At 37.6% G+C, this 26282-nt stretch overlaps 1 protein-coding gene across 1 annotated transcript in view; it reads right to left on the bottom strand.

The window, feature by feature from the left end:
- CHIC2 (cysteine rich hydrophobic domain 2) overlaps positions 1-24284 on the bottom strand; it is a 46727-nt gene extending 22443 nt beyond the window's left edge. The window contains exons 1-3 of the mRNA XM_029235282.1: positions 23792-24284; positions 1907-1961; positions 1610-1765 (exon numbers count right to left, since the gene is read on the bottom strand). Of these exons, the coding sequence (XP_029091115.1) occupies positions 1610-1765; positions 1907-1961; positions 23792-23910 (330 nt within the window). The 5' untranslated portion in view covers positions 23911-24284. The remainder of the gene's footprint in view (positions 1-1609; positions 1766-1906; positions 1962-23791) is intronic.
- Positions 24285-26282: the final 1998 nt, after the last annotated feature.

Genomic DNA, 26282 nt, shown 5'->3' with positions numbered 1-26282 from the left:
AGTAATAAAACTCTGATTCCTTGGGTTAAATAACAGCAAATGGCCAACCAAGTAAGATATAGCAGTCACTTAAACAATGGAAATGCCCAAACAGTAGGAGGGAGTGAGAGGCTCTAAACTGTAAGAGCTACAAATTCAACTGTGGATGCAGGTACAACTGTATTTTTTTTTCCTTTTAATCTATGGTAGGAAGATGATCTGGTGAGAACTATGGGGGGGGGGAAAAAAGAAAAATTCTTGGAATATAAAAAAGTAAATATTACAATAGTAATTTTATTATGAAGGCAATATCTTCCTATTAATAAAATGCACTAGTCAAATATTTTTCCAGTAGAAATATACATCTTATTATGTAAAACAAAAAAGGACAAATAAAATTTGCTCTTCCATATTTCCTATCATTTGATGACAAAATGAAATGTAGCCACACAAAACTATACATTCAATTTCAATGTAATGGTATTTCATTTTTATACATTTAATTACCACAATTTTTTAAAGCGTTTTAACAAAAATATAACACATTCAATCTATACTAATTTGCCTTATCTCTACCCACATCTTGGAAATTTTTCATTATAAGCGGTCAAAATTATTACACTTTAGATCAGTTTTTCAGGTTACAGGATTACTATGTACTCATCACAGGAAACTTGTAAAATAACAAAAAAAATTTCTTTGAATAAAAAAAGAAAACAGAATTCCCCATAATTTCACCAAATAAAAATAAGCACTATTACCATTTTATTTCTTCTATGGGTACTATCTTACATTTCAGTAATAATGCTATTAATCAACATATATTAGACTCTTGCTCTGAGCTATTCAACTAAAAGCTTTACAAACACTATTTTATTTTATCCTTACAACAGTCCTATTCAAGTAGGGAGGTAAATATTGCCATTTTACAAATATGTCAACTACAGTTTAAAGAGGTTAGGAAGGGACTTTCCTGGTGGCGCAGTGGTTAAGAATCCACCTAATGCAGGGGACATGGGTTCGAGCCCTGGTCCGGGAAGATCCCGCATGCCACAGAGCAACTAAGCCCGTGCGCCACAACTACTGAGCCTGCGCTCTAGAGCCCGTGCGCCACAACTACTGAAGCCTGCACGCTTCAGATGCTGGCTAGAGCCCATGCTCTGCAACAAGAGAAAGCCACCACAATGAGAAGCCCGAGCTTCACAACAAAGAGTAGCCCCAGCTCACCACGACTAGAGAAAGCCTGCACACAGCCACAAAGACCCAATGCAGCAATAAATAAACAAACAAACAAATAAATAAATAAACAGGTTAGGAAACATGCCTAGAAGGTCAGAGATAAGTGGCAGACCTGAACCCAAATTTTCAATTACCACCATGAATGTATACATAAAGAACGCTATATTCTACCCTAACGTAATGTCCTATGTCATAAAAATTATAATTTTCAGATTGCTATTTAATATAACAGCATGTGGACGTAACTTAATCACTCCTCTACTGGATCAAGTTATTTCTGTATAGTATTCAGAATAGTGTGACGCATTCAATACAAAAATAAAAACTAGGTAAATGCAAGATTTGGCTTGTCAACTCCTATATTTAAATTAAAATATATAATTCAACTTACTCTTTTACTGAGGCAAATAACTGGCCACATACTGCAGCCTAGTGTGCAGCAGCAACAAAGGCAGCCACAAAGTAGCCAACGTACATTAACAGGAAGGTTCTTCTTAAGACAACTGTTAACTCTGTTGATGCTGGCTTTAAATTCTTCAGGAGCTACCTAAAGAAAAATTTTAAGAAATAACAACACTGCAGTATTAACGTCAATAAACATGTCTCATTAGCATAAATTTTTCTAATTTGTTAGGAAAAGACTTTAGTTTTTAGGCATATAAATAATACCTAAATAATTGACACTCACTTTTCCAGTTAATGAAGATGGGAATTCTGATTCAAATTTGTTGCTCAGTCCAAATCTATTTTTTAAAAAAAGAAAAATATGTTATTACATGTCATTGTTGCAACAAATACACCATTTAACTTAATCAAATGTCAAGTAAATAGAGTGCAACTTTATACACAGAATAACAATGGAAGTTTGAGACACACTGTCATCAGCAATTTATGAAATGTAACAAGCAATTTTAGCAGCTGAATCAAAACTTTTATACAAGAGGCTGAGAATATACAAAGACATGACTTCTTTGGAGCTATCTCTGTGAGCCAAATAGTACTGTGGAAAACAACACAACTGTCCAATTCTGTCAAAATTACTAAGATTCTTCCAATTAAGTAACAGGAAGCTAAAATCTCTGCTATTAATTACTCTTTAGGTCAAGAGCATTTTGTTAACTCTCAAAAAGGGGATAACATGTCTAAGAACGCAAATTACATTTTCTGAGATCAGCATATCTACACTGCTATTACAGCTACAGAATGTCAAAAACACCTGGAACAAAACAGCTACTTCAACTTTCAAATACCAAGACATTTGCTACACATACCCCCAAAGAAATGAAACCAAGGTAGTGCATTTTAACATCTTTAAGCTTTTAAGTGTCTTTAAAGATCATGAGGATTGACTGGGCACTTGACTATTTCTTTGCATAAGTTAGTGGGAAAGAATAAAACATTCATAGACAACATTGGTAATAGCAGACAGCACCCTGGAAATAAAATTGAGATGCTTACATATGATGACTTTTAGTGGACCCTGGAGCCAAATTTTCTTTCTGGTTTTATTGGGATATACTTGACATTTAACACTGCATTAATTTAAGGTGTACAACCTAATGATCTGACACATGCATGCATTGTGAAATGATTACCACAGTAAGTTTAGTTCACATCCATCACCTCACTGTTACATTTTTTTTTTCCTGTGAAGAAAATGCTTAAAATTCACTCTCTTAGCAACACTTGAATACACAGTACTGCATCTTGGGTAGCTGGCAAGGGATCCCCTAAGATACTCTGTATGAAACAGCTGGCCAGGTCAAGGGTTTCTAACTCAACCATCAGTGGAGCTAGAGAGAGAAATCAAATAAGGTAGGCTGTGTGCAGTCAATAAGGAGTGGTGGAGACCAGCCAAGCAGAGGATACAATTTGTGTGTGTGTGAATGTAATGAGTCAGATCCAGCTGATTACTGTCACACTAGAATGCACACCCACCTTTGACAGGTTGTATTTTTCTTCTTCTGAGATGGAAAACCAGATTTCTCTGCAAAATTTCCCTTTATAATATTGTGCAAGTCAATCACAACACTTCTGTGGGTCAGGTTGTCGTTTGCATCATGATCTAGACTTCCTTACAACATGTAGATGGTGGCACCTGAGACCATTTTGTCATCATCTTAAAGTACTTTCAAAAATTACTTAATAGCAGCATTGAAATAACATCAATATGTCTTTATAAACAATGAATACTATTTATGAAAAAAGTTTTGACACTAAACGTAAATTGGCAACCATTACTGTTTAATATAATTCTGGCATTGGTGATATTCTCTTTCTAAGACGCTGAGCTAAACCTGTTTTTTCTGTGGGGGCCTCAGAGCAATGTGGTTCTACTTGAAAATGCCCCTACAGATAACTCACCTACAACTGTAAAGGCCCTAGCATGAGGAAGAGGTATGCAGTACTCGCTGACAGTTCTATGAGGTCTCTAGATAATGGACTCCCTTTTCATCTATTTGCCTTAGAGGAGATACCATTCAACAAATCTTTATAGAATACTGGACCTTCTAGATTATACACTTCCATCTCTTGTGTTATCTCCCTTGGTCTGAAGATCTTCTCCTTCAAGCAACAGGTTTCATTTCAACCATGTTTATTATTGCAATTAACCATCTCCTTCCAACTGGTCCTCAAATTTTTTTAGAAAAGCAACAACCAGATACCTCCAAGTCTCCTAGAGATAAGTATCTTCCCCTTCCACCTTCAGCCATTAAATATCTGGAACAGATTATTTTATCAAATACCTATAGTTTGCCAGTAATATGCTAATTTAGAGGGAGCAATCCAGTATGAGTATAAACCTTAATTTCCTTTCTTTTCCAAGCCTGGATACTTCCTTATAATAAGGCTGAGTGTTGATGCTTTGCCCAGGGAGCACTACCAGCTAATTGCCCTGCTGTTCCTGCAAGCCAGGGCTCCTTGTAAGTCAGGCTAGTAGTTATTCTTCTGAGTAAGAACTAGCAGTTCCAAGGACATTCTTTAGGCACTCTCCTCTTCAGTCATAATTTTGTTGTGTCTTAACAACAGACAGTAATCCCTTCTCTTTCTTCATCTCACCCCCAAAAGAATGACATGGTTCACAATAGATGGGAGAGCTTAGCTTTGCCACCAGCCTTCCCTTCTTCCCTCCTTTCTCCCTTCCTTTATTTATGGCTGCGTTGGGTCTTCGGTGCTGTGCGGGGGCTTTCTTTAGTTGCGGCGAGCGGGGGCTACTCTTTGTTGCGGTGCGAGGGTGTCTCACTGCGGTGGCTTCTCTTGTTGTGGAGCATGGGCTCTAGCTGTGCGGGCTTCAGTACTTGTGGCTCGCGGGCTCTAGAGCACAGCCTCAGTAGTTGTGGCGCACGGGCTCATCTGCTCCACGGCACGTGGGCTCTTCCCAGACCAGGGCTCAAACCTGTGTCCCCTGCATTGGCAGGTGGATTCTTAACCACTGCGCCACCAAGGAAGCCCCATTTCCCCTCACTTTTCTTTCCCACCTGCTCAACAAGACTACCTGTAAAGAGGGGCAAGAAGATGCTGCTGTTGAAGGCCTTGGAGTCTCCCCAGCCCACAGGAGTAAACCCCCAACTGCAATCTGCTTTCACTTTAAAAATGTTTAAAGACATTTAATATTCAAATCAAGTACTTCATGATTACAGGCAGATTGAGCCATGATACCCAGGCACCCTTTCCTCATTTCCATTTGGAATATAGTACTCTACTATATTCAAACATTTGGGTGAACAAGGGGTGTTCAAACATTTGGTGTCAGGACTTCTTTGGTCTCTTAAATCCTTGAGGACCTCAGTGAGCTTAAGCTTATGTGATTTAGATTTATCACTATTTCAGATTATACATTAGAACAGAGACATCTAAAACATTTAAAATTTTTATTCATAAATGAGCCCAAAATGCTCATTTTTACGCTAACAAAAATGTTTTTATGAGAAATATTTTTCAAAACAAAAAACTTTAGTGAGATTTTCTCACATCTCTTTAATGTCAGACAATGGAAGACAGCTGAATTCTCACATCTCTTTCTGCATTCAATCTGTAGTGTTTGGTTAATGTTTATAAAGAAAATTGAGTTTCACCAGATATGTAGTTGGAAAATTGTATATATTCTTTGATACTATAACAAAACTTCGTAAGTGCTACCTTATTAAGGATTTCTTGTAAGGAGGAAACAAGCTTTATCAATGAACTTTGAATACTCTGTTCAATTAAAATCCACTGTATATCTTGCATTTTAAATGGATTTTTTTTTCTTACCCATACCTGATTTTATAACTTCATATATTTGTCCCTTGGAAAATACTGGTAGATTGAGTTATGCAGATTTCCAAACGTTGACACACTTCACCGTGTGATATCAGAATCATCACATTAATATGACCACTGATCTCATCGTAAGTATTGAGAAGCTGTCAAGCTCACAGAGGCAGATGTAAGTTTTCCCAAATTCCAATTTTCATCTGAAAGCTGGAATTATTGACAACAAATGCTATCAGTTGTTTTACTTGAAGTGATAGTCTTGCTTTACTTAAAAAAAATAAGAGGCTGAATGATAACTAACCAACAAAACAAAAAAAATGGTTAATTTGAGCTACCACCTATACCTTAAAACTAACTTCAAAGCATATTATTTTAATATATAGAATGGATAAACAACAAGGTCCTACTGTATAGCAAAGGGAATTATATTCAATATCCTGTGATAAACCATAATGGAAAAAATATGAAAAAGAATGTATATATATGTATAACTGAATCTCTTTGCTGTATAGCAGAAATTAACAAAACATTGTAAATCAACTATACTTCAATAAAATAAAATTTAAAAAAAATAGATGACTTTTTTTCCTAGCTTTGAATGTTACTAATGGAGATAGGCAATGGCTGTGGATTTTAATAGGTGTCCTTGGTATGCATAAGCAATAAAAGCAGGAGAAGGAAAAATACAGGGAAAAGTTGGAAGGGGAAGTAGAAGGAAAGAGGGAGAGAAGAAATGAAGAAGAAAGTGAGCATTGGCAAAGTGTTACCAACAACTGTCTTATCTACCATTCAATACCTATTAACTGTCAGTCCATTAGATGCCTGAAAAATGTAGACATGTACTACATCTACATCTATTCCTATGAAAGACCTTGTCCTTAATCACTCTTTAAAATACGGCTTTAGAAGTGATAAACGATTTAAACTATTTTCAAAGAATGACATATATGACAAGAAGATAAAACACATTAAACGACCTATTTTACCTATTACAAGTCTACTAGTACTTGGAGAAAAAGAGAAATTCATTCAAATCAAACTACTGAGCACCTTCTATGTAACATTTCATGATCACAAAGTCCTACAACAGAAGGCTTATACAGCTTTAAAAAAATTTTTTTAAGAAAGAAAGCATGGGACTTCCCTGGCAGTCCAGTGGTTAAGACTCCACGCTCCCAATGCAGGGGGCACGGGTTCAATCCCTGGTCAGGGAATTAGGATCCCGCATGCCACACAGTGCGGCAAAAAAAAAAACAAGAAAAAGAAAGGAAGCAAGCAGGTAAGAGGCCAATTTTTACTTTTTTTTTTTTTTTTTTTGCGAGATCTTAGTTTGCCGACCGGGGACTGAACATGGGCCCTCAGCAGTGAAAGTGCAGAGTGCTAACCACTGGACCGCCAGGGAACTCCCCCAATTTTTACTTTTATATAAATTGAGGTAATTTTCAAAGCTCTTACACCGGTAAAGCTCAGCAAAGGGACTGCAACTTTACACCTAAATCTAAATGGAATCTTGAAATAGGCTTGTTTTACTCACTTACTTCCATTTCACTGTCGCCTCGTTCCTAAATCTATAGCCAAAATTCAAAGAGTAAACTAATCTGTTACCCTGCACTCTCGTCTTCATCTAATTCAGAACTTCCCTTTCCTGATAGATTCTTCCCCTTCCAAACCTCTTTTAATATTTAACTTTGGAACCCCTGATTTATTGATCTGCTACCTGGATACCTATTTATATCTTCTCTTTAAAAAAAATTTTTTTTTCTTCACTTTAACCAAAAATCCTGTTGAAATGACACTCTTTCCTTAGAAATTCTCAACTATAGCTCATTCCCTGGAGTTCATCTTCCAGACTCCATCTTCCATGTCCTCCTAATACTTGACTATATTCTCTCTTGCACAGTCCTTATCATATCTCATTATAAATTATGTCACAAGCCTAACTCCCTACCCTGATAGTCAATGAGTTGGTTATAGGTAGGCACGATATCTTAATAATCTTTATATCCTAAATGTCTGGTCCAATGCCTGATAAATATTCATGAAATATTTGCTAAATAATTTCCAAGCAAGAAGAAATGTCTACATTCCACTACCTCCTCATTGCAAAATTCCACACCACTGCTCTCTCTTCCTCTGATGCACATGATTTCCACATTGTTCCAAGCCCAACCGTCATTTTCAGCCTTCCAGGTCGCTCCCTCTGTGCTGGTGTCCCCAAGGCCACCCTCAGGTTTGATGATTCATTAGGAGGACTCACAGGGCTCAGCATACAGTCCTGTGAGTGTAAATCTATACTCACAGCTAGATTTACTACAGCAAAAGGATACAAAGCAAAATCAGCAATGGGATAAGGCATATGGGGTGAAATCCAGAGGAAACCAGAAGCAAGCGTGCAAGAGTCTCTTCTCAGTGAAGAACACAGGATGTGCTTAATTCCTCCTGCAACTAGTTTTCACAACATGTGTATAATGTTTTCTACCAGGAAAGGTCATTACAGAGTCAGTGCCAAAGCTTTTACCATGGACTAGTCACGTAGGCCCCCTCTACTTAGCATGTACCAAAATTCCAGACTCCCAGAAGGAAAGCAGGTGTTCAGTATACACCATACTGTTTGTACAAACAGTTTAGGCACAGTGAGCCATTCTTATCAATTCTGGGCATACTGGGAATGCTTCCAAAGTCCAAGTTCTCAGACAACCAACCAAAAGCCGACACAGCAAGCAAGGCTTTTTAAGGATAGCAGTCTCAAGTCTGCTGTGCTCTTTTTGGCACAACTTCACACTCTCTAATGACACAGACATTCACATCACAGTTTTTTCTTTCTACAAGAACTCTTGTCTTCATCCCAAATAATTCAGTACTCAGCACCAAAACCTAACTGATTAACTGACCTCACCTATTCTGAGGAAATTCACCTCTAATTCAGCAACCCACGCCATCATCTGGAACTGTATCTCCTCTGAAATTCTGAACTGTAAATTTCTCCTCTTACCACTACCATCAATCATTTCATTTCTCCCACCCTTATCAAATTTGCTTTTTTGTCTCTGGTTGTAACCTACTCCTTACCACTCCTCCTTGCTTTTCTACTCCAAATCTGCTCCCTATGACTCCACTTCCTCCTTTATCTGCCAGAACTACACAATCAATCATTTAACCATACTCCAACAAAACCCTTTATTTTCTGCACCTCTAGAGTGTCTCTTGTCAATCCAATTTAATTGAAATGTTTACTTTCTTCACTTCAATTCCCACTGCCTGGAGCTACAATAGAAAAAAATCATACAAATTATTTCTAACTTCAGTTAGATTAATGCTATAGCAATCTTTATTCATTCCTAATTAACTCCCTTTTCCATACTTCACAACTGCTCCTCTATGTGCTCAGCCTTATCCTCCCAACCCACTTTTTTGCAGATAACCATGGTTCCTCCAACCAGAGGAAAAAAGATCAAGACCATAAACTGCTTTGCCTTCTCTCCCTTTCATTTTTAGATTTACCTATGTTTTCAGTATCTTTACCATCTTTCTCAATGGAGGCAAACTAATCATTTGCTCCTGGTTGCATCTCCTTCCGTCTCCTCTGCAATCCACTCGTTTCTCCCTCTCTCTGGCTCCTTACACATAGCTTACAATCCTGCATAAGTCTACCCAGCCTGAGAATCTGAACACCTATTTTCTTCTCCCTCAAGGTATGATGGCATCCATCTCTTCTCCTTCCTCATCCAGTGTCTTGAAAGAGTCTTCCACATTCACCTCTTTATCTCACCTCCCATTCATTATTCAAACCACTACAATCCAGGGTTTAATTCACATTTCTTTACAGATGAGACTGCTCTCAACAGAACAGCTGAAAACACTCTCTTCAGTGAGTCCCACTTAATATAGCATGCTTTCTCCTAGCAAAGAGCTTTAGTACCAGAGTGGCAAATCTTTTACTTGTTATTGGCTACAGCAAATACCTCCTTTGCTGTGCCAACCAAACAATACTGTCAGATAAAGTTTTAACAAAACCATCCTTTTTTATTAAATGGATAAGAAAAGCCACACACTTCATGTTTGTTAATATAACTACAAAATATCATCTTTGATGGTTTTGATGTGACATAAGTTACTTAATTTTGATACTACCTTAGTTCCGGTTTGGGGGGTGGTGGTGCTGGTTTTGCTTTTTTAAGTTTGGCGGGAGGTGGGGTTTGTTAGCAATGAAAATGAGAGGTATGTTTCAGTTTAACTGGACAGCATTATAAATTACTCCTTTTATCCATTATGTTCCTTCAAGTTTAAAGTTTTAAAATATAATAATAATAATTTAGTTTATTCTAAGTCAAAGTACAGTTGGCCCTGGACAGTAATGGAAAGGCCAAATTTCTTAAAATAATAATTCGATATGCTGGAAAGAAGAGTAATGGGTAGGAAGCTGAACTCCCTTCAAACCTAATAACCTAACATTCTGTTAACCCAAAAAACTAGAAGTAGCACTTAATAATTTTAAAAGATATAATTCAAGACGGGTGGCATCTTAGTTATCTACAAAGACTAATAAATGAAATTTTAAAAAAAACACTTTATGTTGGCAAGAAGGTCTTAAGATGGAAAATATCATGTACTGTCGGTGGAACTATAAATTATTACAACCATTCCAGAAATCAATTTGGCATTAAAAATATTTATACCTTTGTCACAGTAATTTCTCCTTTAGGGATCCTGCCTAAAAAATAATCTGAAATGTGAATAAAAATATATGCATAAACAAGCTCCCTGAAACTTTATTCATAATAGAGAAGAATAAAATAATGGGAATGTTAAGTAAATTACAGTATCTCAGCATAACAGAATATTAGACAACTATTAAAAATGAAGTTTGCAAACTAATAACATGGAAAGTACATATAATATACTGTTAAATAAAAAGAAAATACAAAAACATACATGTAACATATGATCTAGAAGGTAAAGGAAAAAAACTTATAAAATGAAAGACCCTTCAAGCGCACAATTTGATAGTATGTAAAAAGAGTCTTAACAAAAGTTCATACCTTTTGACCTAATAATTCTACTTCTAGAAATGTATTAGAAGAAAATAATTACAGTGGCACAGATATGTTCACGAATAATCAAGTATTCTGCAGTGCTATTTTGGTGAGGGAGTATTAAAGACATTTTGTTTCATTTGTTGTTTGTTAAAATAGGACTGTTTTTCAGATGTACAGTAATTGCTATGCAAACACATTTTATAATATACAATAACATCAATATAATTTTTTTTCTACTTGAATCTTTTATTTGGCATTAACTAGGTATGTTATCATAAGTAAACAAGTTTGGGGTTCACTAATCAATAGCTTTCCTGAATGCATTTCAACCTTTTCTGTAGTTCTAGTCTACGTAATCCCCAGACCTTTTTTTTTTAACTTCGATTTTTAATTTTTCTGTGTTCCTTGTATCTCCTCATATTAATGTCTCTCAGAATTCACTAACGCATTGTTATTTCGAATTTTGTCTTTTAAATACAGAAGTACAAGAACCTGATTTCTTCAACTTTGTTTTGTGCTATGTTTATTTTCCTTGTTTCTGAGTTGCAGTGCTATTTTTAACAGTGAACGTTTTAAAACAATAGAAAGACTAAAACTGTATGAAATTAATTATGATATACCAATTTGAAAGATACTACACAGCTCAAAACCATGTACACTAGAGAGTAGCCTGTTACTCTGCGTGCCTGACTAGGAGCTCCCTAAGCTCTGGTGAATTAGACCACAAACAGGCATCTGCTTTAAGAACAGCTAATTCCTGGGCTGGCTAGCAGCATACGGGATGGCAGGGCCTACCCAACTTGGACAACATTAACTCAATGTGATCCTCTTTCTTGAGGTATCTGAATAAGAGACAATAGCTGGTAACATGAAGCTTAAGCGGAAGCGGAGATATAGTAAAGTCATGAATAAGTAGAGGTTAAAAAGAATTTAAAAAAAAAAGAATAAGCTGAAGCCAACAGTAAGCAGAAACTATGAGACAGAGGCAAAAAGGAGTCTGCCAGTTCACGACTGCAACAGCAGAAGCTAGAACTGAAAGAAGGTAAGTCGCTGTGACAGACCACTAGACCAAAGGACACTTGCTGCTGAGAAAAATAACAGAATAACTTCATCGCCAGAGCTGCACTCAATTATCCAAAATAGTAATATTCCAGTCTCCTTGAAGTCTGGCTATACAATGGCAAAGTTTCCTGTCTTCTTTAGTCTCCATGCATTCTTACAAAAAACGTGCACTGCTTAAGGCCCCCTGGGTGGTTCTGTTCTTCGAAATCTAACAGAGCCTAATGTTTCAGACTATGTAAGAACCTGTAATAATATTGGCAAATGTTCCCAATATGTTAAATGAAAAAATGCAGAGTACAAAATACTTTATAAGTATGGTCTCAATTTTTAATAAAAATATTTATATATACACAGAAAAACAGAAAAAGTTTATCCATCAAAATATTAATAGTGGCTAACCCTAGGCAAAAATATTACGGGTGACATTTCATTTTCATAATTTCATGTTTTCCAAATTTTCAAAAATTACATATATTAGTATTTTAAACTAAACAAAATATTTTAATAAGGACTAGGAACAAACACACCAAAATATTAAATGACCTTTTCCTCTTGGTGATTACAGATGGTTTATTTTCTGCTTCACTGGGAAGTACTACTTTCCAATTTTTAATAATCTTTATGTTTTTCATTATAATTAGAAAAAGCATTAAACCTGAAGAAAAAGTAGATGATTAAAGGAGTTTTGTTTTTACTTTTAACTCAGCCTAAGGAAATATATGTGCAATTGACATGCCTAGATTTCAAGATAATTCTACTAGTTGTATATTTTAGAGTATATTTTAAGGATTTTTAAAGTATATTTAAATATATATTAAGTATACTGTAAAGAATTTTAAAATTAAATAGAAAAAAATAATTCCTAATTCCACAACAGAATCTCAGAATCTGAGAGCTAGAAAGGACCACAACTATCATTTATCCAAACATTTAATTTTACAGATGAAGAAATTGATGCATAAAAGGCAAACAGCTTGGGTCTCATAGCTAATTAATACGTAGGATCTAGGCTAGAGCCTTATTCTCCTGAACCCAAGCCCGGGGCAATTTCTACTACAGGACAATGCCTCTAATAACTTTCTCTGTAAGCATAGAAAATGTTTATCTCCTTGAACTGGAAACTCTAAATTGAGAAATTATTTGAGAATTGGAGGGAAAAAACTTTTTCCATCAAACAGAAATTATAAAACTAACACATAACAAATGTTAAAATTCTCATACGGATCTAGGGGAAAAAATCTGTTTTTGAGCTTTTCACATTTGTATCTAAAATCCCAAAATGTATAGGATTTTGTTATAAGTGTTTCTGTTGATGAATAATATAGAGAATGCTTAAGTTTGTTGCTCTGGTTCAATAAAATAAAAGCAATTAAGTAAACAGTACCCTGGAGCCAGACTGCCTTGATAGAAATCTTGATACTGCCTTTTCTAGATGTGTCACTTTGAGCAAGTTTACCTTTTCTGAGCCTCAGTTTCCCTATTTATATACCAGGGATAATAATCACCCCTAACTCATTAAATGAGTTCATATACATAAAGCACCAACAGTGCACAGTATAAACTCTGTATGTTTAACTGCTTTCATTATTATAAAACAATGTAAATGTATGCTTAGTTTTTATTATGGTTATCATCCTTCTAATAAAGTTGACAATATTATCATTTAATGTCCACTACAGATAACACTAAATTAGAGAATGTCCAGATCTCAATGACTTCACAAATATCCTCTTCAAATAGCTTAGCAAATAGAATAGCTGATGATAAAACTGGCTACTGTTAACTGTCAAAGATATTCCAACTTTCTGCCAACCTCTTCAAGGTCAGGGGTAATGTGGAGGAAACAGGGTACATAGAGAGGTGCTGGGTTCAGGAAAGCCAGGCAAAATTAAACAGTTGTAGCCATCATGGGCAAGCATGAGGCCAGGAATCCAGGCAGGTAAGACAAAGTTTGAAAAGCACAAAGAAGTTACTGTGGTGAAAATATAAGAGCAACACAATGGAGAGACAGAATGCCTGAATTCTAACCCTGGTTCAGGTATGAACTAGGTATATTATCTCAACAAAGCAAATCTACCTTTTGGTTTTATTTGCCTCAGGTAAGACAACATGCTTCTGAGGATCATTTATGGCCCAAAAGTCAAATGCAGTCTCAAAGTTTTGAAGAAAAAAAAAAAAAAAGGCAATATTTTCTAGGTTCACATTTTATAGGTGGAACAGCTGCTGTAAAAAAGCAAGAAAGTTTTAAACATTTATTCTTGTCAAAAAAGTTTGAGAGTTTTCCTCTTTGCAAGAGAAGGTTGTCTGAAGTTTGTACTCTATCAAGCCTGGCTCACCTCACGTTCTGACAGAGGAAGCACTATGAAAAAAGAGAAAGCACAGAGTAAGAGGAAGTAGAGGAGTTTTAATGTTAAGTAGAAAGTAGGGTAGGATGCATTAAGATAATTGTGAAAGATCTGAAGGTGAAGGAATTAGCCATTTGGGTATCTGGAGGGGAATATTCCAGAAAGTGGAACCAGCCAGTGCAAAGCCCTAACCAGAAGTGTGCCTAGAATAACTCGGGGAATGGAAAGGAGGCTTGTGTGCCTAGACTGGGGTAAACAAGTGAAAGAATGGTAGAAGGCAGAGAAATGGGCCAGATCAGGTAGGGTCTTACAGGCCATTAAAAGGAACTTTAATTCTGAAGATGGGGAGCTTCAGGGAGTCTTGATACAGAAAAGAGATGTGATCTGACTTATGTTTTAAAAGAATCACTGTGGCAGATGTACCAAAGAGACTGTAAAGGTTGAGAGGCAAAGGTGGGAGCAGGGGGAAGAAAAGTATTGAGTACAAGGCAGAAGAGAGAAAATGATAACTCACAGCAGCAGTACAGATGGTAAAAAGTGGTCAGATTTTGGATATATTTTGAAGACGGAGCCAAGAGATTGATTTCTTGACAGATTAGAGGCAGTGAAAGAGAAACGGGGACATCAAGAATGTGTCACAGATTTTTTAGTCTAAGCAAATAGGATGCCAGGTCTGTCATCAACTGAAAATGGGAAGGCTGCACTTGAAGCTGATTTGGGGGGAAGATTATAAATTCAGTTTTGGATATTTTGAACTCTGAGACACTTGACCTGTACAAATCTATAGACTAAGAGAATTTTATCTTCCTGTCGATATGACAACACATATGAACTAGAAATTTCAGATTCAACCTGAACACATGGGTTATGCAAATGGCAAGTGAAGACAACACTTATTTCCTAATGCTGAACTCTGAGCTCAATGGAATCAGCTTTTTCGCTATTTTGGGAGATGAAGCCATAACCATAGAAGAAATTAACAGATTTCAATGCATAAAAATCACAGTTTAAATTCATCTGGCTGCCTTAATACACATCTGAATATCAATGTGGCTCATGGAAGGACAGAACTGAAAGTGTACTATATTTACCCAGAAGATACAGAACCCCTGGAGTTGGAGACATATATATGGTCTCATAATATAACTCTAAAAATTTTAACTGTGTGACCAAATTCTGTACATTTGGGTTCAACCAGCTCTGTGAAAGTATAATCTCATCCATAAACTAGTGAAATCAAAAATTTATTTAAATCATGTATTACAATCAGTCTATCATAACCTCATAATTATACACAGTTCTATAATATTCTAGCATTAGAATTTTACTAATTTTCAATTATTAAGGTATTTTCAAGTATTAAGAGACGATTACATATAAAGCAATAAAGTTATGTAAATGTATACTGATTAAACTTCATGGTATTAACGTCTGATGATTTAGAGATTCAACTAATCCAACTCAACTACTTTACATTACCTGTACCAGACCAAGGAAAAAAGACCTTATATATCTAATTTATATATATTGTAGAATATTCTTCATATTTATATAAATACTATGAGCAATACAATGATAAATTATGTTCATTTAAGAAATAATAAATAGTTGAATTGATTTATAGTACAGACTACCAACATATCAATTTCAAGTAACATTTATAATTGAATAGTTTAGAAAGGGCAGAGAAAGAAGGCTGGATACACAGGAACTCCTTCACTGCACTAATCAAGGACTCCATTGTAATTATCAATACAATGCAAGATCAAAGAGAATAAAACAAGATGCTCTTGCAGGAAGCATACAGACAGACAAGACAGACAAACAGAGATACACATAAACATTCACTTCTTATCAATCAAAAGAACAAAGGTAAGTTAACACAAAGTCCAACCAACTCTACCCTAAGTAAACTTCACTTACTAGATGTAGGATGGAAAAAAGCTCAAGAAGAAGAAAATCATTTTTCCAGATCTTTGAGAAAATTTCAATCCTTATGTAGACAATTCAGTTTTAAGTGTAAGCATGTAAAAAGCACAGTGTTTTCCTCCTAATGAACAGATCATTGTCAAACATCACACATCTTGTAGCTTCAAAACCAACGATCTTGTGGGAAAGCCCCTCTCCACTTCTGCAACATGCTGTTCTCTTGGCATACTAGCTGCCATGTGGCAGCAGAACAGGAAATGTAGGTATGTCATCAAGACAGTCTCCAGTCAACAGTAAGGGCAGCCACAGTTCTTTGACCTCACCCTCCACAAAGCCAGAACAAAAACCAAAAACAAAACAAAAAATACCACAATTGGGGAATGAGATGGCAAAAGTGGCCAATGCGAGTTCTGCCATACCTCATAGGAAAGTTGCTAAATTTGATGGTTTACAGTTAGAACTGAAATACCTCCTTTATCTAAAGTCCATCACCCTAGACCAGGCCACTATCATTTCATCTTTACTGTTCCAAGAGCTCCTAACTACTCTTCCTAGTTTCACTCTAATCTCTCTGCAATCCTTTCTGGCCCCTACCTGAGCTCGCCAATCTCATTTCAAGGCACTATCTCCTTTGTTTCCTACATTCGAGCCACAATACAGTAGTATCCTTTCAGTTCCTCAGGGAAGCTGAACTTATTTTGCTGTTCTCCAGACTTGCAATGCTCTTCACAGGACTCTTTCACCCTTCCTAAATGTTTCCTTCTCAGAGGGGTTCTCCCTAATCACATTATTTTCTATCAGAGACTCTAATGGTCTCCTTCACAGCAATTTTCTCAGACATAATTTGTCTATTAGTTGTAAGCTCCAGGAGGGCAGAGGAACTATGCATGTTTCATTCGTAACTATATACCCAGAGCCTCACATGACATTTAGCATAAAATTTAATAAATACTTGTTAAATTACTTATCAGGAAACCTCAATAAGACAGTTGATAATGATTAGTCAAAAATACTCTGAGCAAACAAGTATCTTAAAACCCAAGTATTAAAATTCAAGCATCTAAGTCTAGCACTCAGAACCAACTTCTCTTACTTTTACACATAGCTCTAATAAGGTTGGTTGTCTCATTTCCAACCTACAGCTGATCAATTAGAAAGAAAAGAAGAATGTAAACAGAAAGCAAAATCTCTCACATGTGAAATTCAAAAGAAAGTGCCATTTAGAGAAGATCCTCAAACCCCAAAATACCTCAACAGCCTCGAAGAACATCACTGTGTACCAATCTGTTAGTATCTTCTTTTGATTAAATGTTTCCCCTACTCAATCAGATAATTCTGATTTATGCTCAGGATCTTGCTTTAAAGCAGGAAAGCATATGTCACATTTTAGACTGATTTCCAAGAAAACGGTAAAGATTAACCAAAAAATATGCATGAAGGGATAAATATCAAAATATATGGTGACCATTTGCTGAATGCCTACTATGGGTCCAGGTAATCAGATAAATTATTTCTGACTGTCACACCTCATCTCTGAGGTAGATATCCCTTTTGCAGATGAGAAAACTAAAGTTCAGAAAGGTTAATGGTTACAGTTAGGAAGTTTCTGAGAACTGAAATCAATCTGCCTGACATCCAAGACCACACTCTTTCCACAGTACCATCTATTGTTTTCCAAATGCATCTGATATAAGAATCACCCAAGGTCTTATTAAAAATAAAAATTCCTAGTCTTCCCCTAAAGATTCTGATTGGGGATGTCTTGGGTAAGAACTCAAAATGTATATTTTTTTAAATGTCCTTAGTAATTCTGATAATCAGGCAAGTTTAAAAAATATTGTACTGGGATTAAGCTAGACTGTATGAACACGGAAACACTGATAAAAGATCTGATTTTACAAGTGGATTCTGAAACAAATTATGAAAAGTCACCAACAAATCTTACACAGAAGGTACTGGAGTAAGGATACCTAACAGCATCTGTTGCTGTTATATTTTAAAGCTTAATTTTATTGTGAATGAAATCTTAAGTAGCTTTATAACAGATTTGAAAGCTAAGCCAGACATAGATACTAGAGAGACTTAAAAGATTCCCTTCTGAGTATATAGTTAGTCTAATATGCTAGGTGTTTAACCTGCTAGGAATATAAACTCAAGTTGGAATTCAAGAGCAGCTCTCATATAACATTTTTAGAGTAATGTTATTTAGAATAATCATACCATCGTAAATAATTTCATATCATTTATGTCCCACCATTTAGTTCCTATATTCCACTTAGCTAGACACATAAAATCTTAAGTACTGGTTAATTTCACATCTGTTGGCAGGCAGAAATTCCACATTGAACTGTTTGGATTGGAATATCATGTGAATTTCAAATTCAAATACAGTAAAATTTTGAAACTTCAGTTTACTACCATATTTCTCATTTCTTCAAGAAAGTTTACCCATTGAGAATTTTTGGCAGTTAATCCAGTTAAAACATTTAGCATTTTTTTTTCTTCATATTATCAGAGATACATTCAATGCTATGTTCTAAATCAAACTAATTTCCTCTCAAATTATACGGAGTAAGAAAATTCTCTAGGAAAAAAGTATCTACTTTAAGTTGACAATTTCCTCACATTCACCAAACTTTGTTTTTTAAGAAAAGAATCAGCCTGCCCTGTGAATCATGTGGAGCAAATAGAAGCCCAGACTTGGGCATCAACCCCTATTCTTCTCTGCCTTTGGTATCCTGGCTTCTCAATTCCCTGGCATTCTTATTTTATTGTTATTTTAAAATGATAGGTATATGACATGGGAATTAATTTCCTTTTATTCCTATTTACATTGCTTGTATTTTCTTCCTCTCCTCTTAGGCAATCAATTAAATGTATTTAACATGCATCTTTTCATTTGTATGTGTTTTTACAAAAATGAATATGTTTGTGCATGGATTTTTAATAAACGAATATATACATTACAAAAAAAAAAAAAACAGAAGCCAGAGAATTTCCTGGCGGTCCAGTGGTTAAGACTCTGTGCTTTCACTGCCGAGGGCACGGGTTCAATCCCTGGTCAGGGAACTAAGCTCCTGCAAGCCGCACAGCACGGCCAATAAATAAATCAATGAAATAAGACTGGCCACTTATCTTATAAATGTGATTTCATAAGAGTTCTATTGTAAAATATTGTTTGCCTTCATTGGTAGGTACAGAAAGAAGAAGAAAACAGTTATTCCTTTGACAATTCTAACAAGATCCAAAGATGTATGCAATCACCTCATTTATTTAGAGAACATTTCAGGACCTATAACATTCCAGACACTATATGAAGCAATGGAGAAATAAAAACCAAGAAGCATAATTCCTGCCCTCAAAGAACTATCCAGCTTTGTGCAGAAATATCAATAAGATCTTCAAAAATCTCCAAACAAAAAATTTAATCTTTAAAAATGGAATAATTATGTCGGGTGGAAGAAAGGAGGTGGGAGTTATAAAGTTTAAAACAAACTGTTAAACTAAAGTGAATCTGTTATTTGGGCAAATCATGTTCAGGTCTCTTGTTGCTAACCACAGCATCTAGAAGCAGTCTTGGTCCAATACATTTCAAGACAATTTTTTTTTTAACTCTACCATCTGAAAGGTCAGTATACACTAAAGCGTTCCTGTGATGTCTCCTATGCAAAGATCCTATTGTATCCCAAAGTGTTCCCATATTTTTTCAAGTCACATTTCTAAATCTTTCAATTTTCACAGCTTAACTGAGATGAAGACAAAGAGAGTGATGTCCCACAGCCATTGATAAAAACTGGTAAAGGATGAGGAATTATTTGTGGACATGACAGGAAGATTATATCTCAGAAGAAAGTACCCGAAGACACAATAATTTAGTGAAATTAGAAACAAACCCCAGTAAAATAAGTTGGCTCTATGACTGGGCTTATGTTAGAAGTCAAAGACTATACATGCCCTATGAAAGCTCCAAGTTTGATTCTGATATGGGAGGGCATGAAATGAGACAGGAACTAATGTCAGTTATAATAATAGTTTAGATAGGAAATACTGGCCTAAAACCAGTTTTAAATTCTAATTTTTATATTAACACATCACTATCATCATTGTGAAAAATCAAACTCTTCAACAAATGATCATTATATTTTACACAAATTTATTCTAAGGGGCAAAGAACGCCATAATTTTAAAATATTAACAAATTTGGCCAATACCACCTAATAAGTTAATCAGTTTTTTCCCCTCACCTTCATTACATAATAATACACACACACACACACACACACAAACACACATACACACACACACACAGGAAATCTACTTTTAATTGAAGTGGGAGTTCAAGCCTTTTAAATTACATGTACATAAACATTATGCAATAACAGGAACTTATCATTTCCCTCTCTTCCTTCAAATGCCACTTTCCTCAAAATATGCTTCTGCACAAGATTTCTTCCTGTTGGAGCTGCCACCCTGTTTCATATTGCTACATGCAAATCCAAAAATGAAGGAAATTATTATACTCATGTAGAAGAATATCAAGAAAGAATACTGATCTTAATGGAGGTACACAGTTTAAGCCTGATTTGGGGTCAACATGAAAATATTTTATTAGAAACTACATTAAAGCGGCTTTGTTTAGGCAAATTATACATTTTAAATACTTATGTTCCCAAAATCTGATTATGCCACAAAACTAACCAAGACCTGCCTGTGTAGTAGAAAATGGAAGGTGACTTAAATTCTCACGTCACTATAATGACGTGCCAAATTACATCATATGAGAATATAGTGATGTCTAAAATGAGAGTAATATTATAATACGATGTAGTAAATCATAGGGGGAAAAAAGAGTAGAAATATTCAACTATAAGGGTCTACTCAAAAGTGAAATCTGTGAAAAACACATATGGATGGCTCTATATCTTTTCAGATTGATCTGTATTACAGATGATTCTATACATTACACTATAATTGCCTTTCAAGGGAAAAGGGCTCTGAACAGTTCCTTAGTTTAAATAAATGGGTAGGGGGTAGGGCAGCTGCAGTGATAAGCTTAACCAGTCTTATTATAACTATTTTAATAGCTCTTCCCATTTATACTTAAGATTTTTTTTTTGATGTGGACCATTGTTCAAGTCTTTATTGAATTTGTCACAATATTGCTTCTATTTTATATTTTGGTTTTTTGGCCGCAAGGCATATAGGATCTTAGCTCCCCAACCAGGGATCGAACCCACACCCCCTGCATTGGACGGCGAAGTCTTAACCACTGGACCGCCAGAGAAGTCCCCCCATTTGTACTTAAAGGCAAGAAAAACTGAATATGCTCAACAGGTATAGCAACCCATAAACACCAATTTCAGAAACCTTTATAGGTGTCAACTGGGTTCCTATTGGCACAGTAAGCCTGTGAATTATATATGACAGAGTCATGTAAAAAAAGTTTTGCATTACTGTTACTATATTTATATATGGCACCACAAAACAGGATTAGGTTTTCAATGCAGAAAGATTCTTATTAATCCTCACTGAAATATTTCACACAATAATTTAACCTCATACAAATTGTCTAGAAATGGAAAAACAAGACTAAAGTGAATCACTATTAGGTTTGAAAACGGCAGTTCGGATTTCTTAGTACTGTGCTTTACTCCTATGTTTCTCAAAGTGGAACACTGTGTGTGTGACTGATAATAAAGGCTAATATCTATTGAGCACATTACCATACAATGTGATGAATTCTTTGCATGTATTTTCTCAATTAATCCTTAATAATTTTAACAGTGAGGGACTATAACTATCCCCATCTTAAATGAAGAGTCTTAGATGTAAATAATTTACCCAAAAAATGGCAGAGGATAGATCTGAACCCAGAGCCTGGAACCAAGGTAACAGGAAAGAAAGGGAAGTTGCTGAGGGAGACCACAGAAAAATTAACTCCCCTCGTAGAAAGGCATACTGTTTACTGGTGGCATATAGTTCCTCTTATACTCTGGAATAGTGGTTTTCAATCCTGGGTACATATTTGAATCACCTGTGCAACTTTTTAAACAAGCTATGCAAGCCTGGGACACTCACTCAGATAACTGGCTTTCAACTGGGGCAAAGACAAGGCTTTTTTTTTTTAAAGCTCCCCAGGTGATTCTAATGGGCAACTAACGTTGAGAACCACTACTAATTCTCTCCACTCTGTTAACCTCTCTAAGCAGCCAACTAAAATCAAATTTACTAATCACCTATTTGGTTCTGAGCACTTCGCCTATTATATTTTCCATCATGCCCAAGAAAGTACTTAGCTTTTCTTTCCTTTTAAGAGGAAACATTATAACTATAGTTGCACCTTTTTAAATAAAATATTGCCAGCTTTTTTTTTTGACAAGAGGAATGTAAGGGGCAGGGTGGGCAGACAACATGATAAAGTTTGAAAACTCTTCTTTAAGCACTCCTTAGGTTTAAAAGAATGTAAAAAGGTCCTAATAGTCAAACAAAACTTAAATGGCAGGCTCTGAAGATTTAAAAATTTCTGTGATATGTGTTAAAAAAAAGATTTAATATCCCACTATATTTGGTTATATTCCTTAATTCTGCTGGTGATAACAGTTAAAATACTAAGTAACTGTCATTGTGGTGATAAATTCCATTGTCTTCTCATGGCACTGTGACAGCACTTAGGCAGCGTTTTCACCCTAGTTAAGTCACCTGAATATAAACTAACAGGTGCTAAAGAAATCAAAGCATTACATAAGCACACCCAAACAACAATATGGCTGGTCACATCATGTATTGAGAAATGAAAGGGTTTTGCTGACGATCTTATATGAAAAGTCTTACTGTTTCACTGAAAGTTATTCACTGCAAGACCCACTCACCCTAAACCAAAAATATAATGAAAAGTGTTCCAGACAGTCTCAGGCTTGCTGGCCCTTCTATTTTACTAAAAGGGTGAAGTGGGGAGATATCTGACAAGCATGAAGTTTGACCTAGGATTTGAACAGAGATCTAAAATGAAAAACAGTATAAATACTTCAAGTTGTACAAAACTCTGGACTTCTCAGAGAAACATTACAAAACTTCCTGCTTCCGGACAGCTCATTATTTGGTTCAAGTCTTCACATTCCTTTATTAGTCATGACCTTTCAGAAAGCTCTCCTTCCTTATTGTTTGAATAATATTGCGCTTTTAAAATGTTGCCAGTTGGACTTACAGGAACCCTTATCAAATGAAGAAGCCATCCCAGAGTTCATGCCCAAAGGAGGGACTTAGATTACTGAGAACCCTCAGTAACCTGAGCGGTGTGTGCCCACCACATAGATTTTTTTTTTTAATTATGTGTAAGCATACATCGTTCTGCATCTTAAATATATATGTTCATCTATACTTTTTATCATATACAATTACAGGAACTTGCACTAGTTCCGCAGAAACTGACTCTGCAAGAAACTGGGAAGACCTGTGGGTGTGTGAAATACACAAGGACAGAGAACCACTCATTACCGATCGTCACTGGGATCTCACCCGGCCCTGATCTGGCCTCTGAGCCATATGTCACTAGGCTCAAAGGCACAGACGAGGAGACAGAAGCACAGGGTAACTGGATGAGAAAACAGGGGGAGACACCTCAGAAATGCGTATTTCCACCCCAAAGCTGAAGGGGTGGCCGGAAGGGCAGACCCTGAAGAATAACCTTCCTTCTGGGATCCGTCAAGGCGCCCAGGCCCGAAGGGCCTACTAAGAGGGGTGCGGGGGGAGGGAGGGCAGCGTCTGTCCCCACTTCAGAGACCGAAACCAATGAAAATAAAGCAAGTTTTCACTTCCTGGTCGCCTACTCCTCCCGCAGGCCTCCGACACCAGACGCACAGCGGGGCGAGAGGGCCCCCGCGGAGTAAGGGGCCCGCCCCAGCCCTGCACCTCCCGTCCTCGCCCTCGCCCTCCTCCGGGCCTTACACGGTGACGTGACCGGAGCCGCGGACCACCACCGGGTCCGGCGAGTACTTGAGCAGCTGCTCCTCCAAGGCCCGCTCCTCGTCCTCCTCCTCCTCATAGATCTCGTCGAAATCCGCCATCCTGAGCCTCCGAGGCCCCCTGCCCGAAGGGGCCTGTCCAGGGGCTGAGGCCGGGATACGGGCTGGCAAGGCGGCGGAGGCTGAAGGGAGTCGCTGCCGCGGGCTCCGAGGCCGCGGAGTTCACTCCGGGCTGTCTCGGCGTCGGCTACAGAGGAGATGGGGTCCCGGCCATCGCCGCCGCCATTACCGTCAGCAATAACAACACAATGTCAACATCCGCCCAAGAGCCGACACCTCCACCAGCGCCGCCGCCGCCACCGCCTCCGCCGCCGTCGCCGCCGCCGCAGCAGCAACTCAGGCAACCACAGCAACAGCCTGCGCCTCCTGCAGCGGGAGCACCGGGCTACGGCATCGCGAGACTTCCCGGGAGGGCGGGCGGGCGAGCGGGCGCGCGAGCACGCGGGCTGGATGGCGGGAGCGCGCACGTGAGGCCTCGCTAGCTCCCCCAGGTCGCTTTCGTTCCTCCACTTCCACTCGCCGACGGCTCCTCGGACGCGCGATCCCGCAGGCGCGGCACCGCCCCCCAGCAGAGGGGTCGCGGACCCACAGAGGGGAGTGTCTCTGGGAGCTGGTGGCGTTGACCCGACTCAAAGAACAGATCTCTGAGTGTCCAGTGGGGCACTTAGTTCCCCAGAGTAATGTCTAACCGAAACAACAAAAAATAAAAACCCTGGTTGGAATAGAGAATTATTGTGTATGTGGTTGCCAGTTTATCTAACAATCGAATCTCACTTTTCGTCAGTTTTTTTAGTCTGTGATGAGAACCAGAGTCTGTACTTTTCCAATTTGAGGAACCCAACAGACACACTGCAAATATTTTTTGTCCACTACAATACAGGATTTTTCAAAACATATCTAAAATCAAACATCTTTTCCCATTATCCCTTTAAATATAGTCCAGTAGATGAGGTCAATTATGCTGATTTTTTTTTCCTACAAGAAAACTCATTTTAGTCATGCCATGAAGCAAAATTGACAAATTCTCTGGATTCCAGATTAGAAGAAGCATTTTCCTGCCCCAGCTTCCTCACCAGCTATAACCTCTTTTCTCCCTTAAGAACTTAGGAAATCCCTAAGTTCTTAAGCTCCTCCCAGGAAAGGAAAAGTGAAGGAAGGAGAGGGGAGGTACCGTTTAATGGATTCCCCTTACCAGTCTAGACTACCAGTAAAGGCTTAAGGTTCACATTGGGCACTTGGCTTCATGGTCAAGAACCTGCCCAGGCAAATAGTTCAGGGGCAGGAGTAGGCTCCTGAGAGAGTCCAGGACAAGGAACATACACTGTGCGGGCAGGAAAGGGTAGTCATACCCAGTGCCGGTGAGAATATTCTCCAAGTACAGTGTTCACTTCTACCAGTTTAGGTGGGTCATTGTTCAAGTTGAGAAAGTGCAGGGGAGGGCAATTAGGACAGTGAGTGAGAAATGCCAAAGAACCTCCTACTGGTAATGGCTGAAGAAAATGAGCATAGTTAGCCAAGAAAAGATGAAGGAAAAACATAGTAGATAGTATCAGACTTGCTATGTATCTCTCCTGAGTACATTTATGCATTCGACAAACATTTACTGAGCTCCAACCATGTGGCAGGCACTGTGGGGTGTGTGTGTGTGTGTGTGTGTGTGTGTGTGTGTGTGTGTGTGTGTAATGAGGTACAGTTCCTGCCTTCCAGTAGCTTATTTATCACTAAGGCAAGCAATCATAATCCTGTCGAGTGCTCCCAGAGGAGTATCAGAGGGCGGTAATAGAGCACACAGGAGGCAGCTTGGTTTGGTGATTAACTGCCTGCCTGACGGCCTGTCTTTGAATCTCAGCTCTGCTACTTACAATGTGACACTGGACAAGTCATTTAACTTCTCTGTTCCTCATGTGTAAGTTGAGGATAATAATAGTACTACCCCACTGAGCTGCTCTGCAGATTAAACAGACTACTACATGTGAAGTGCGTAGAAGAAAGCCTGGCACACAGTAAATATTGAGTGGCAATAGGAGATCTCTAAGGCCCCATCCGACTAATCAACTCTATGAGGATCAGCACAACTGTTTTGCATTATGTAATGCTTTACTGTTTATGAAGCACATACATATCATTTAATATTCCCCAAGAACTCTGTGAGGTAATCTAGGATGTAATTGATTCCTGAGTTTCAGAGATGCTATGTGACCGCCCTACAGCCAAATGGCTATCTAAGAGTCAAACACAGGGCTTCAATTCAGTGCACTGGGTAGGCCAAGCTCCTGAATTTCTTTCTTGGCAGGAACTAGGAGGCCAAGTGGCTGCGCTCAGTTAAAGGAATGGCTGCAGATGGGAGGGTGAGAAAAGGGAACCAGAGGAAGAGAGGTCAGTATGTTCCAGACATGGCCCACACCCTGTGTGCC

This window comes from Monodon monoceros, unplaced genomic scaffold, assembly GCF_005190385.1.
Source record: "Monodon monoceros isolate NGI ecotype Baffin Bay Population unplaced genomic scaffold, NGI_Narwhal_1 Super_Scaffold_20, whole genome shotgun sequence".
NCBI lineage: Eukaryota > Metazoa > Chordata > Mammalia > Artiodactyla > Monodontidae > Monodon > Monodon monoceros.
The sequence above is the reverse complement of the archived record's forward strand: the minus strand, read 5'-3'. Positions and strand labels throughout refer to the sequence as shown.